The sequence below is a fragment of the Gekko japonicus genome, unplaced genomic scaffold (genome assembly GCF_001447785.1).
Source record: "Gekko japonicus isolate JY-2015 unplaced genomic scaffold, Gekko_japonicus_V1.1 scaffold335, whole genome shotgun sequence".
NCBI classification, from domain to species: Eukaryota; Metazoa; Chordata; class Lepidosauria; order Squamata; family Gekkonidae; genus Gekko; species Gekko japonicus.
In genome coordinates, this window is record NW_015165840.1 from 602,899 (window position 1) to 618,624 (window position 15,726).

Genomic DNA, 15,726 nt, shown 5'->3' on the forward strand with positions numbered 1-15,726 from the left:
CCGCTCCCGGCAAAAAGTGAGTTGGCAACCCTACTGAGAAGTCATCTGATGAACCACTGCTTTTATATTCTTTTTTTCCCCCCACAAAACTTTTATTTTGGATATAATAACACATTTAACATTTACTTTCAGTTGACAAATACCCATGGACTGCTTTTATATTCTTAAAGGGAGGCTGACCCATTATTTTAAACATCTCTATCCCAGTAGCCTTTGGTTCATTTTGAAACTTGTTTTATAACCAACAGCACCTAATTTTGAAACATATCATTTCAATACCCAACAAGTGCCTTAATCATGGCATGGACCAACACAGCTACCTACAATTTAAGCCTATTAACTTCCACAAAATTGTAGTTAAACTGGACTGTAATGAATGGGGAAATCAGTATGTCTGCTGTGACTTATTTATACTATATAGGCTCAATGAAGCCTGTTGAGTGCTCCAGAGAGAACCATGAGCAGTTTCCTCAAGAGGGCAATAAAATAGCTTCAGGGCCAATCGATGATCCAAAACTGGCCCTGAATACAGTCAACCCATCTCACATCCAGCACTGCAGAGAAGTTGCCATCTGAGTGCTCCATCATGAAGTCTGATCGATGTTCAGTGAATGACCTGGCTAATCATGCACTCAGAATCAATCTGGCCGCATGATGAAATAATTACTTTGCTGTATGGTCAGCTGTAAACTGCATTGGGTGGGCTGTATATTCAGCACTGTTTAGTTGTTGTTTTTCTTAACCATGTGAGTACATATTTTCTAAAGGCAGAATGACTACCACAACAACAGTAACATTAATATGGGTGGTATTTCTGAAAGGGTCCAACATGTTATAAGTGTGCAGACTCTAACCTGGGAGAACCAGGTTTGATTCCCCACTCCTCCACTTGCAGCTGCTGGATGACACTGGGCAAGCCATAGTTCTGACAAGAGCTGTCCTTGAAAAAGAGCAGTTTCTGTCAGAGCTCTCTCAGCCCCACCTACCTCACAGGGTGTCTGTTGTGGGGAGGGGAAGGGAAAGGAGTTTGTAAGCCACTCTGAGACTCCAAGTGAAGGGCGGGGTATAAATTCAATCTCCTCCTCTCCTCCTCCTCTAGATTCTGATGACACTGTGCCTTTGAAAAGCATTTAAATTTTGGCAGCCTGAGATCTCCTCCTGATCTTGCCACCAACCATAGAGAGGGTGTATGTGTCTGTGTCGGGGGGGAGGGGGAAGAGTAGCATGTGAACGGGTGGGGAGGGGGGGATGCCAGCCTCCAGGTGGGGCTTGGGGTTCCTACAGATTTACAGTTCCAGACTACAGAGATCAGTTTCCCTGGAGAAAACAGATGCTCTAGATGGTGGAGTCTATGGCATTGTACCCCACTAATGTTCCTGTCCTCCCCAGGTTCCATTCCCAAATCTCCCAGTTTTTTCCACCATGGATCAGGAAACCTTACCCCCCCCCATCCCCCACCAGTGACCAGGGGGACCTGGCAACCCTAGAACAGGGCTATGCTTCTACTTTAATATTACCCCCCCCTTTTTTGGTAGAAATTTGATAATCTAAAGTTTAAAAACAACTTCCTAAGTAAATGCTTTTATGTTGGCTTTTAAAAGAGGACTGCCTTTATTGGAAGGAACCGGAATTCATTTTGTAACATGTTGTCAATGTGTTGTGTTTCTGTGCTGTTCTCATTGTGCTGATGTAATTTTTTTATCATACCTAGCATGGAAGGTGACACGGGAGCAGGAGGCAGCACTGAAGAACTGGGAGGATCAAGTTTCATTGTGGGTTTGATAGATCTGTTCACCACTGGGGCTGAAAATGACAAAACAAACATGTTTTTTGACATGTCAAAACTGAAATCATGAATATTTATATCTGTTGTAGCCTCAAACAATGTCCTTTGGTATTGTTCTTGCCACAGTATTAAAAACTCAGTATTTGCTCTTTATAGACCGAGTTCAGACTGGCAGTTTGAAGCGGGAGGGAGTCGTGGCAAAAAAGACCCGGAATAAACTGTTCTGGGTTTTCCCGTTCACACTGCAGCGACTGATGCGGGAGCATACTGGGAGGAGGTACAAGGGAGCATTCACACTGTTGGCCCAGAGGCACGGCTGTAAGGTGCAGCTTCTTTTTGGTAATCTGGAGATGTGCATAAGCGCACAAGAAAAACCGTGGCTTTTGGTGTTCCCACTTTGTTGGTGAACATAAGAACATAAGAGACGCCAATGTTGGATCAGGCCAAGGCCCATCCAGTCCAACACTCTGTATCCCACAGTGGCCAGAAATACCAGTGCCATCAGGAGGTCCACCAGTGGGGCCAGGACATTAGAAGCCCTCCCACTGTTGACCCCCCCAAGCACCAAGAAGACAGAGCATCACTTGCCCCAGAGCCCCTATCTATACCTTGTGGCTAATAGCCACTGATGGACCTCTGCTCCATATGCTTATCTAATTCCCTTTTGAAGCCGTCCATGCTTGTAGCCGCCACCACTTCCTGTGGCAGTGAATTCCAAGTGTTAATCACTCTTTGGGTGAAGAAGTACTTCCTTTTATCCGTTCTAACCCGACCGCTCAGCAATTTCATGGAGTGCCCACGAGTTCTTGTGAGAAAGGGAGAAAAGTACCTCTTTCTCTACCTGCTCTTTCCCATGCATAATCTTATAAACCTCAATCATGTCACCCCTCAGTCGTCGTTTCTCCAAGCTAAAGAGCCCTAAGTGTCTTAACCTTTCCTCATAGGAAATGAGTTAAGCCCTAAGCGCCTTAATCTTTCCTCATGGTGCGGGATGGACACGGGATAATCATGCTTTCCAGAGTTTGATACCACTTTCACCTGGTATCTTTTAAACTTGGGAGGGAAGCGTTACGAGTACGGCTGGGGAACAGCGGACAGATGTGCCTGTGTGAACGGCCCCTTTAATCCGGTTGTGGAACATTTCTGAAACGTGCCTATATCAGGGCAAACTGCCAGTCTGAACTCGGCCATTGTGGGAGCAAACCCTCTCCCCTAGTAGTGCACTGGGAAGTATGCTTTAAGACTCCTTAAAGTGAAACAGATATGGGACATTCAAACTGCATGCCTACAGAGCATAGCAAGAAAACATTCTAAACACTCCAGGACCTATACCAACCATTTGAATGTACGGAGAAATCATAACAAAGCTTGTATGTGATTGGTGTCCTCTGATGCTGGCAGAAGTACGTTTTGTGATAACAGCCTTGAGAACTCTGACAATCAGAAAGTCACAGATGAATTTCCTTGAAGAAGTAATTACATGAAACGAGAGAAATTATGGGGACCTCGCTGGAGAAGGAAAATAACACAGATCAGAAGAAACTTATTGGACCATTTTGTTCCAGAGGGACTGGTGGAAAAGGAAGATAATACAGACCACCAAGGACTGTTGTCTGACTTCAGAGAATACTTATGGACAGTGTACACTAAGTGCAAAAAGTATATTGTATATTGAGGAATTGTTGGATTATGCTTTGAAGTTTTGTATCTGCGGGTTTTTTTTTTGTGTTTTTCATATGTGCATGCATGTGTGAGTGTGCGTGCACCTGGAAGTCAAGGCAACCTCTGGTGACTGACCCCTACTGGGGGTCTGGAGGATATTTAGAGAGGTGGCTGAATGAAGCCTGCCCCTGCCTCCTGCCTCTGGTATTCCAAGGAGGTCTTCCATCCAAGTACTTGCCAGAGTCGGCCCTGCTGAGCTTCCGAGATCTGACGAGATTGGGCTTGCCTGGGCTACCCAGGTCAGGGCATAATTGGGGATATTGATTAATTATACTTTGAAGCTTTGTAATTGGAGATGTGTTTAGAATGTTTTCTTGTTAATCACTGAGTTTATGAATTGATGGAATTTTTATATAACAGATACGCAAAGAACAAAACAGACAGCAAAAGAGAGCATTTAAAGTTTAAATTTCATAATAAATGCATTTTATTAAAAGGAATATAGAATATAGTCTGTTACTAGGGAGCCAAACACAGCATTTCTCATTGAAGTTTGATTTAGCAGCTGTGAATCTTTTATTTTCATTCTGCAGATCACAGCATGCTGCTTAAAGCAGGAGCCTGCAACATTTGCAGAATCCCAAGATTATTATTAAAGACCCCCCCCCAAACCTCATTATTTTTGGGAAAAGTTTAAAAATGTATTTCTCTTAAGAAGTAGAAGCTAAGCTTTTGCTTACACCCATTTCTCCCTCCTCCAAGGCACTTCGCCTTTTTCTCCTGTCCCTTTATTTTGTCATCAAACAATGCACAATTTTTTCTTTCCTTTTCACCATGTTTTTGGGGGAAAGGCAAGATCTCATCAAAAGAAATGAGTATACTGTGTGGGCTGCATGCATAATTCTGATTTTTTTTGGCGTTTCTTAAAGAACACTACAGGAAAAAACAGACCTAGGCTGCAGTCACACGCACTCAATGATCCACTTTCAGTGCACTTTCCAACTGGATTTTTACTGTGTGAACTGGCAAAATCCAGTTGGAAAGTGCATTGAAAGTGGACTGAAAATTGGTTATTTAGTGTGTGTGACCACAGCCCTAGTCCTCTTACAGAACTCTAGGCTGCTTGTGCTTCAGAATGGGTGTCTTGCCTACTTACTTGGCTTAACAAAGTTGTGCAAAATGCGGTGCTTACGTTTTACAGGCTGTGACGGGCTTTCTTCAGTCGGTTCAATGTAATTGTCATCTTCCTCTTCATCATCAACAGGTACAACATAATCTGCCTGAGGAACATGCAGATGAATTAAAAGACAGTCCTCTCCTTGATGTTTGCAGGAATGTTATAATGGCAAGGTTGCTTATAAATTTAATTATGAAGAAATAAAAATGATTAAAAAGGGTGTGCCACTTAGATACAGGAGCTTCCTAATACAGGAGGACCAGTTATTACAGAATGTGATACTGTGATGGTATTGTGACTGACCAGAACTGCGTAAGTCAAAGCTTCTTGGGGCTCTTATGCATCTATACACTCCCATCCATGTCCACATGCACAGGAGACATCAAGGAATGCTTCCCATGCAACAACATTTCTGTGTAACATGTAACATTATCCGGATACTGAAAATCAGAGAACAGCCCCTGGTTGTTCAGAGCTCCTTGGGAACTTCATGCCAGGGGAGAGACTGACCTCCTTGAGAGCTCCATGTTGCCTTCATCTAGATTTTAGGGAGAATCTTCGTGAAAGCTTATAGTATGTATAGTGCTGTGAGCACTGGCAGAGTATTAAATGCTTCTTACAAGGCAGCCCCTGTGACACATAACTATAAGCATACATACTACAGTGGTTAGATGTCAGAGTGTGATCTGGGAGACTTTGACTCAAATCCCCACTCTGCCCTGAAACATGAGTGTCTCTGAATCAGTTACTCTCTCCTCAGCCTAACCTACTTCACAGGATTGTTTAGATAATAACATGGGGAAAGGAGAAGCATGCAAGTTCCTCAAGAGGAAGGCATGATAAAAATGTACTATACAACAAAAATGTATCATACTAACAATTCTATTGAAAGAGACTAATCACACATTCCACCTTGGAGCATGAATGCTGGCAAGATGTCAGGTTGTACAATGACTGATTTCAATAACAGGAATTTATGAACATATTTTCAGTTAGCACGTTGTCTCCCCCCCCCCCCCGGTTTGCCTTACTTGTCCAATACCATAACATGTATTTATTTGTTTAAGATATTTCGATCCGATACTCTCACCAAAGTTCCAAAGGGGACATACAGAAACAAATTTAGAATATTCCCAACTATGAAACACAGCTTGCTGCCAAATAAAACAGGGACACTAAATGACAAACTTCGATAAAATCAGATAGAAGGAAAGTAATTACAAATTTGACAGAATGGAAAGTTTTTGAGATTGTGCCAGGTGATCAGCATGGATGTACTTCGAAAGGCCTAGTCCCTGGTGCTAATCCATCCTGCCTCAGAGCAGCTGATGATTATCTCAACAAGAATGCAAACTCATACAGGCTGGTCTTTCAGGTACCCTGGTCCCAGGTTGTAGAGGACTTTATAGACAATAACCAGCAGTTTGAATTGTTCCCAGAAGAACACTGTGGGCCTTTTAAAATTGGCAAGAGATGGTTCCAACTTCTTACGTCTTCCACCAGTTTAGCTACCATGTTCGAAATCAGTTATATCTTCTGAATGTTTTTCAAAGGCAGCCTCATATAGACTATGTTACAGTTAGCCCAATCAGCATGTAATCAGTGAATGTCTTTTGAGGATGATACAAAATCAGAATTACTGGGACAGGTTCCAATATTCAGCTGTCACAGTATCTGGTATTTTAAACCAGGATTAACACTTGCAGTGAACCAGTTTGGAGACTGTCACCTCTTATTTGTTTGTGGGATCTGAACTGGACCACTGGGTTGTATCCAACCACCTGCAAGAGAATAGAACTTTCCTCTCTCCTCCCACTGCAGCCAACATACCCTTGAACTGCTGCACCTGGAATTGTGGGGGTCTGAAGGAATAGCACTGTGGAGTCTTGCAGTGGGAGAGGGGAAATTGGTGACAACCCCTCCCCTCTGCTAAAGGAAGTGCCCTCCTGCTAGAGGAAAATAACCACTGGATACAATTCATTATGGCTGCAGTCACACACACTAACTAATCCACTTTCAGTGCACTTTTCAATTGGTTTTTACTGTGTGAACTGGCAAAATCCAATTCGAAAGTGGATTGAAAGTGGATTATTTAGTGTTTGTGACGGCAGCCTATACCTATCTTTGCTCTGATCTTGGCTGTACAGAAAGCATGTTATTAAAACAAACCAATATTATGTTCAGGAACAGTCAAGTGTTTCCAGCAGATCCCTCACCTTCCATCTATTTTAAAATCTTTTATGAGTAGAGATTATAACATTTATGAAAACAGACAAGTGACACTAAGGAAATGAGTGCCTCCTGTCATCATTTGGTATTTGTGACATGTTAAAGGTTTAGTCCAAAGTATCATTTAGACTTACAAAATTAATTTCTCAGGCTTATCGCTAGCTTGATTTATCCACGAGAGTTACCTCAATGTCAGTGCATTCCTGTTGTTTCAGAGGGATTTTTGGCTTCAGAACAACGGATGGAGGTGGCAAAGAGGCCAATTTCTTTGGTTTAGATGAAGGTTGACCTGGAAGTGTAGGCAGTGGCTTGGCAACGGGCCGAGGCTGCTGTTGGCTAGATCGATTGTCTATAAATGAGAAAGGAAATACAGGAATAATGGTTGCTTACAGCCTTTTCCATATTTACCTTATCTACTTATAGAGCAGTTTCACCTCTTCTCATGGCAAAATCTGGGGAACGCAGCCATTTTAGTCAAAAGTATCTCTTATTTTTAAATAAAACCTGTGTTTTTAGACCTCTGTTTCTCCACCTACTTGGCTTGAATTTTCTTTGATGCGGTTGCAAATAATGCAGCCTGGTATGATGTACTTTAATCTTTATCAGACAGCAGATACACAGTTGTATTCTGTGATGACCAATCGATACATTGAGAAAGATAAAAAGACCAGAAAAGACTCTCTTGGGGAACCATACGACGGGCAATATAATAAGCAATGAACTAAGTCTTCAACATGACCATCTTGGCATATATACAACTTATCTTTAATAGGAATGTGCTGATACCCGCCCTCCAAATATGCTGTAGGAATCTCAATCCTGTGAATGCTTTTGTTACATTTGGAAATAAGATAATTCTGTAAATAACCAGAAATTATAATGTTCAAAAAGACTCCATACCATTAAGAGGACCAGTTATTATTTATTAATGTTCTATCCAAACAGAGTGAAATGTATAGACTTCTTTATGAAGACTGCTGAAACTCACAAGTAATGGCCTGTTGTTCGGATACTGAATATTGCCTCAACCCCTGCATACTGACTGTTCCATTGAGAACAGAACCTGTGTACATCTTGTTCTCTGCACCATGCAGGATGGCCTGTTGTACAGAAAGAGGCTATGTGCAAACATACGTTGTATGTATGCATCTTTCTCCAGTAGAAGAGCCATGTAAATTGGAGGACTGCTCTTCCCATTTAAGATAAAATAATGCTAGTTTCTACCCTGTACAAGGTAGAACTGAGACATTCTCTCCTGCTTGAGTCTATACTAGTTTCTGCCCTGTACAAGGTAGAACTAAGACATTCTCTCCTGCTTGAGTCTACAAAACAGGTCATCCTATTCAGGCTCAGTTCTGAGAAGGAGACCATTTAAATCCTTCACATTTCCTTTAAAGTATATAAGGCCTACATATGACCAAGGAATACAGGAACGGGGTGTGGAATGACATCTATTGATTACCTGCGTATTCTCCTCTGGAAACTGAGAATGCTGCAGCAATCTTCTTGGTTTCCTGATGGCTTGGAGGGGGCTCATAGCTGTCATCACCATTGTCTCCATTGGGAACCACATACTCTGAATCAGAGTGATCATCCGGATTCTCATAATCACTATTATCCTAGAAATAAGATATTGGTTGTTTTCGAATTAAGCTGTGACATTTTTCAGATACTACAGAACTAGGCTACTCTCCACAGCGTCCTTTAAGAAATAATCAGAATAAGTGAGCAATTACCTTTTTTAATAGAAGTCTTATTTTTACAAACAAACAAAAACAAAAAATATAGAATACATTACCACAATTATACATAGGCATCGTCTTATATGGACACGAACATATGTATAAACACAATCATTTACGGCCATCTACTTTATCTATTATATCTAATTCCTACCTAAAATACATACTATTTCATTTATTATAACTATCGAACAGAACTTACCTTGTTGCTGCATAAGATTTATTTATATAAACTCTAAATTTTCACTTCTTTTTTATCTATGTTCTATCTTTTCCTCATTACTTCATATCTAACATTCCATTAATACAAACATGTATTGCCTGATTCTATCTCTTAATCATTCTCCACTTCAACAATTCAGTCCTAGCTTTCAGCTATATAGTCAAAAAGCACATTCCATTTTTCTTGAAATTCTAAATCCAATCTAGTATGTAAGTAAGAGGTCAGTTTTGCCCTTGCCATATACTCAGTTAGTGAGCAATTATCTTGAGATCCTCGTGACTTGGTACTCACACTTTTTTTTACTGTAGAATCAAATGATTACATGCCTATGCAGGTGGCCAAGTACACATAAATTGGCATTCACAGAACTTTCATATTACCCTATTTTCTGCTCAGTGCAATGGTGTGGATCCCATGGTTGCATGTGTAATGATATGCACAGATATGGTTCTTTCCTACCCTCCACCCAGCAGCCCCCCTGAAACTTCCAATGCTGGAGCTTGCAGGACTCGTGAGCCAAAAGACATGTCTCCAGAGAGGGCTGCAAAGAGGAGGGAGAACCAGACTACCACAATTGCTGCATGATCCGAATTTCTTTCATCAGCAGAAGTACTGCTAAAGTAAGTAGAAAGGGAGAGGAATTTCACTGGGTTCCTCCATTTCACTTCATCCCTTGGTCTGCATGGCTTTTTGTACATGGAAGACCTGTTTTTCTGGGGTGTCAGCAGATAGCTGGGGGAAAGAGGAGTGTGGGAAAGAACTGGTTCACCAACAACTTCATAGATATCACTCTATGTATATCCACTGCATGGTGCTTTTTTGCCTCCTCTGCAGGAGTAGAAGGCCAGTGCTGCATTGCGGGTGTGAAAAGTAGCCTGAGATAGCCATATACAGGAGAAATGTGTACGTGTGCATAGCTACTGTTTGGTAGAAACAATAAAGAAAATACAATTCAACTGGAGGACAGTTTGCTGGTAGCATCTCAGATGGCTTTTATCCTATACAGAATTGCAGAAGTGGCCACAGAGGTGATTCAGGGATTGTAAGCAGGGAGGGCATGTGTCCCTCTATCCTTACCAGCAGGCCATGATGGAGATGGAAGCTACTGGCATCTGCAGATGGATGACTGCTGCTGGCCAGCAGTACCCAGCATTGTTGATGGTGTCACCACCATGCACATTGCACTTACGTGGTGATGACCTTGCCACCATGTCTCCAAGACTGCCGTGTGATAGTATCACAACTTACTGGTGACTGCCATTTGCCACTGCTGCACCGCTTCACTAGCCCTTCTTTTCTCCTTGTCTGCCTCCAATATGAACATCAACTTGAGACAAAATAGCGGCTTATTACGTTTTTGTCATCATTACCTCTCATTTCTACTTCACAGCCTCCAGAAAGATGCACAAACGAGATGAATGTGGGCTGGCAATTAGGAGAACGATCCTAAGAAGGTCTACTCAGAATCTTACTCAGATCTATTCAATGGGTCTTCCTTCAAGGGAACTATTCTTAAGATTGAACTGTAAAATTTCTTAACTGAAGAACAGATGGGTTGAAATGGTACTTTTCTAATTCTTAAACAGTATCTGGTGTTAGTGGAAAGTGCCATCAAGTCACAGCTGACTTATAGCAACCCCACGGGGTTTTCAAGGCAAGAGATGTTCAGAGGTGGTTTGCCATTGCCTGCCTCTGCGTCATGACCCTGGTATTCCTTGGAGGTCTCCCATCCGAATACTAGCCAGGGCCGACCCTGCTTAGCTTCCGAGATCTGACGAGACTGGGCTAGCCTGGCCTTTTGGGATAATTTCACCTTCAGCTCAGAAGAATGACAAGTTATGGGATAATGTTCTTTAGAGATCCTAAATTACAGACATTTGAATTTAGCTCTGCACGTATCTCAGCAGATTTGGTATTTTGTAAGGCAAGTAAAAGTAGATGATTTAGAAGTCATAACTAATAGGGTTGGATCCTATGAATCCATACAGCTAACAGCAGAACTTTCCTCCAGTGCAGGGAGTCTTGGCTCTTCCATTGAAAGAAGGCTCTTTTGTCCTGGAGGAAGGCTCCAGCATTAGCAGAACAATAAGCCCCAATCTGTGGTCATTTAACTGCAAGGTTGGATGTGTCATTTTTATACTCACAAAATCATCTGACCACTGTTCATCTTCCTCTCCAGGCTCTAAAGCAAACAATTGAATGAAGTCGTTAGCCAAAATCTTTGAAGAACATGCATGTTAACAACAAACTTTTTAAAAAACAAACCCAAACTTCACTTACAAATTCCTATTCTGAAATTTTCATAGTTTTCTAATTATATGTTGGACTGTATCCATACTGATTCTTAAACATCTCACTAGCTACTATATGCACTTTAGTGAAATGCCACTGATATCAGTGGAACTGAAGTAAACACTGAAATGTTTCATTCTTAAGCATACTTTGGGAAGTCAACCCTGTTATTTTCCATTTAAACTTGCTTAGTTCTGGGTTGCAATGGCCACTGACTTCACTGGGCCTCAGGCATGTCTATAATTTGCTCGGTTAAGCTATCATTTCACAGCTAATGATTGACAATAACTTTAGGACTGCCTACTATGAATTTTAAAATATCAATAAGGGAAGATGCTATTCCCCAAACACTGAAGGGAACCAGAGAAGTTAACAACTGAATGAATGATACAACTATTGTGCAATAAACAGAAGCTGACCCAAATTACAGCTGAATAATTTAACTGAACAACTGACAGTACGATCCCTTCTAAATCCACAGGCTTAGGAGGGTGTAACTCTGTTTAGGATTGCACTGTGAATCACTAACAGTTCAAGATGATAACTGAAGCCCAAATTATACATAAGTAATCCAAATGCAATGAAAAATATGCTGAGTTGCTCATCTTATTTGTAAAAAACAGATCTTATTGTTACTCCCTTCTAGAATTTGCTCTTTCAACAACAACAAGATTACTGTGTTTATAAGTTCTTACAGCCATTGTACTTTTTATGATACAAAAATATGCCAGGAGTTATGCTTGAGGATGATCTTTGAGAACTGCATGGCATCCACAATTAACATTTTATGAGAAACAATGTTTTTGTACCCTCTTTTGTTGCTGTCAATATTGCGAGGATGAAAGCAAAGCCCTGTCCCTTACACCATGTAACTTGCTGGCTGAAGGAGGGAAAGGCAAATGGTTCAAGCAAGGACATGTTGGTAACAGCCACTTGGTCCAGGAAATCAGGTAAGACCAAAGAGTCGACCTTATGCCATCCTCTGATATAAACATTGCAGATTTGCTGCATTCTTTGCAGTTCAGGCGTTTTGTACACGTGGGATGCTGTAAGATTATTCCTCTGTGCTTATAGAGTACGGCCTTCCTGCCAACTTGTCCCAAGGTCCTTACCTATTCATGAGTGCCTGACCTGGATTTTGTTTCTGGATCACCTGCAACCTGGAACTAGACATATTTACTAAGAAGTCTCCATGAGTTTAATTGGTCCTATCCTTACGCAGGGGGTACACACATAACTGTAGCCTTAGTTCTTCCTTCCAATGCAAGGCAGCCCATCCTCCCCATTCCACCATCCTGTAGCTGCAACAGCTATGTGGTGCTAATGATTTCCTTACTCCTGTAGTGCAGGGTTGTCAATCTTCAGGTGGTGGCTGGAGATCTCCTAGGATTACAACTGATCTCCAGGTGACAGCGATCAGTTCACCTGGAGAAAATGGCTGCTTCGGAAGGTGAGCTGTATGACATTATACCCCATTGCATTCCCCACCCCCCAAACCGTGCCCTTCTCTGGTTCCTACCCCAAATCTCCCAAGCCGGAGCTGGCAACCCTACTGTAGTGGCACAAGTAATGCCCTTTGTGGGAAGCCAAAAGTTCTTGCCAGCATGAGTCACAGAAAGAGGCTAACTCTTGGCAGAAATCCACATTCTTGAAGAAAGCCAGCATCTCATATGACAAATGGGCAGTAAGGCTGAACTAAGGAGGCACCCTGGGAAAAGGTCCTCCACTTTGAGTAAAGGGCACCCAATGCGGCCCTTTCTTAAGCTTCATTTTCCAGCGGCCAAAGATAATCACTGTTTCCTGAGGCATCATTAGCACCAGACTGAAATTCACCTCCAGCTGTTCTCTAGCAAGATAGATTCAGGTGTTGGTCTGAAGCAACAGAACAAAGTTGAACTCCAGTGGCACCTTTAAGATCAACAAACTTTGTTGGGTCTTAAAGGTTCCACTGGACGCAAACTTTGTTCTGTTGTCTAGCCAGCGTCCTCGTAATCAAGTTACTGCTTGTTACTGTTTTAACATCAGGTGGAGGTAGATTTCTGTGGTCGCATTTTTCACTTCTGGAAGGATAATTATGATCTTATTTTAGTGAATGTCATTTAGCAACTAGTGGGTCCAACTGGCTAGACCTGGGTTCAAACTCCAGCTTGAGCCATGAAGTTCACTAGATGACTTCGGACCAGTCATTTGCCCACAGCCTAATCTACTTCACAGGGTTGTTGTGAGAAAAGCAGTAAGATAATCCTATCCCTGTATGACACCCTGAACTCCTTGAAGGAAAGGTGGGATATAAATGTGAAGAATGAATGAAGTCACAAGGCTGCAGTATTATACATATAATGGAGCCAGGGGAGGCAGTTGACTGAGGTGGCAGATTTTTTTTGCGGGGGTGTGGGCAGCAATGTCCCACCTTCCCATCTCCTCCATGACCACTTCATCTGCCTTGCCTCTGCTGTGACTCTCCTCATCCACAGCCTCTTCCAAGCCTCTTTCGAAACCGCATTACACACCACATATGACCAAGATTCCTCCTCTCATAAAAGTTTAGCCACTTTCTTACAAGTGTTTGTGAAGGCCTGCGGAGTATTCTGGCCCGCCATGCTGTTTTTAAAGACGTTCAGGAGAACAAGGAGGATTAACTTGCTCAAGCTCCTGAGCGGAGGTAGCCACTTGCCTCAGAGGGCATTACGAATTCAGACAGCTCTGTCCACAAGCCACATATGATGAACTGTGAGAAGAGGGTGAATGAGGGTTCAACCATAAGGGAGCTGCTTGTCAAGTGACTCCTGCAAGATTTAAGTAGCCCAACTACGTGGGTAAGGGCTGATCACTCAGGTCCTCTCAATGGAATCAGAACACTCCAAAGGAGAAGCTGTCCCCTACTTTTGTTGCTTATATATATGCAGAATGTATGGCTCTGCTACCCAGACTGTGACTAGCATTATGTCTGCATCAGTCCTAAGGCCCAAACACATCTTTAACATTTTCATATCCATACCTGGTACATAATCTACTGGTGGAACACTTGGTGGCGGTTTACTTGTCAGTCTGCAAACAATATAGACATCATATTTAATTTCTGAACCACAGAGTAATAGCTGCTTACCAACAAGAAGAGGCAAAACAAAAATCCAGACAAATAAACCCCCAGCCTTTAATGACAAAAGACTGGAAGTTGATGAGAAATGTTTGAGACATTTAGTACGACAAAAATAAAAATGCAAACCGATCTCTTGTTTCTTACAGCCGTTCTGAACACACACAAGAAGACAAATGGACAGCTAGGCAGGTAAGTGTAGAATGAGTGTTAGTTACAAAGCCAAACAAGGGAACGTGTTGGTTCTGGTGGATCTACTCGTGGTGAAACTGTCCTCTGGTGCAAGGAGCCTTCTCCTACACAGAAGGGTCTCTTCCATCAGGGGAAGGACCCTTGCACTGGAAAAATGCACCACTGCGATTGGAAGATTCATGGGATGCAGCACAGTGTTTGGTACACTACGTGTCATGCAGCCCTTATGTTATATCTGCAATCTGAGATTTGATATGTCTCAATTTCTTTGTGTCTTCTGAGCCACAATATGATCCTTCTCAAAACTGATTTTCAGTGTCATCTTTCAAAAGATATTGATGGGACTTCTCCAAGGTAAATCCTCAATAAGCAGCTTTGTACTGTTGAAGTAACTGTTGTAGCTGAAGTTCCCCAACAAGTGCTAAGGTTGAGATTTTAGGGCCATAGACTTAAAGGGAGCAATATCACTTGTCCCCAGGTGAGAGTGCTACCTCTTCTTAAGAATTAAGATACTCTGCAGATACACAGGAAGACACTCACAGAGTTGGTTTTCTCTCTATGTACAGCCATACTATTTTATCCTTACAATTTGAAACCATAAACATTTTCCTTTTTGTTCAGGGATGTTAAAATGCTGTTTGTTTATTACACCAGGAATACATTTAATGTTGGCCTACAGATTTTCTGTTATGTTATTCATGTCAGATTCTTGATACTATAATTATCAATCGCATTCTTGAGTTGATGTGTTCAAAGAAACCCCTCTTTGGTACTTTAAATATTATTTGAAATGTAAATGCATTCTTTCACCATAATTAACATGTTTACATGTTTCATAGAGTTGCTGAAGATGCACCCAGGGCCTAATATGAAAGGTTGCACCAAGGAAACAACATAAAGTCTTCTTTCCAGTGCCAATGTTGTGAGATTAAGACAAGCAGGCATGAGAGTGCACATTTTATAGATCCCGCTATGGATTTTCATTCTCAAGATGTCTTATTGCCAGCTGTCATACTGCTGGAAATTCAAAATGAATAACAGGGCAAAATTATTCTAGTTCCTGCAGTGCGTCCTTGACAGCAGCACATCTTCTCTCAACTCACACGAACATGTTAGAAAGCAGACTCCAGGGCCACAGCCAAGAATGATGGATCTATCCTTGATGAGTGGATTCTTCCTGCATATTAAATTTAGAAAAAGTTGCCAGTGCTTTAATCCAGGTGCTAAAACAATTCTCCATTAAGCACCAGATTTGAGCATGAAACACATTTTCCTCTTAGACTGACTAATGTCTTTTGGGGGCTGGGGATGGTCACATGAAGCTGC

The 15,726-nt window shown here is 41.9% G+C and overlaps 1 protein-coding gene across 3 annotated transcripts in view; it reads right to left on the reverse strand.

Moving 5' to 3' along the window:
* BLNK (B-cell linker) overlaps positions 1–15,726 on the reverse strand; it is a 143,175-nt gene that overhangs the window by 19,667 nt on the left and 107,782 nt on the right. For all 3 annotated transcript variants that reach the window (XM_015410991.1, XM_015410993.1, XM_015410992.1), the window contains 6 exons: positions 14,110–14,159; positions 10,964–11,001; positions 8,317–8,473; positions 7,040–7,203; positions 4,641–4,728; positions 1,708–1,803 (listed from right to left, as the gene is read on the reverse strand). In XM_015410991.1, the coding sequence (XP_015266477.1) occupies positions 1,708–1,803; positions 4,641–4,728; positions 7,040–7,203; positions 8,317–8,473; positions 10,964–11,001; positions 14,110–14,159 (593 nt within the window). The remainder of the gene's footprint in view (positions 1–1,707; positions 1,804–4,640; positions 4,729–7,039; positions 7,204–8,316; positions 8,474–10,963; positions 11,002–14,109; positions 14,160–15,726) is intronic.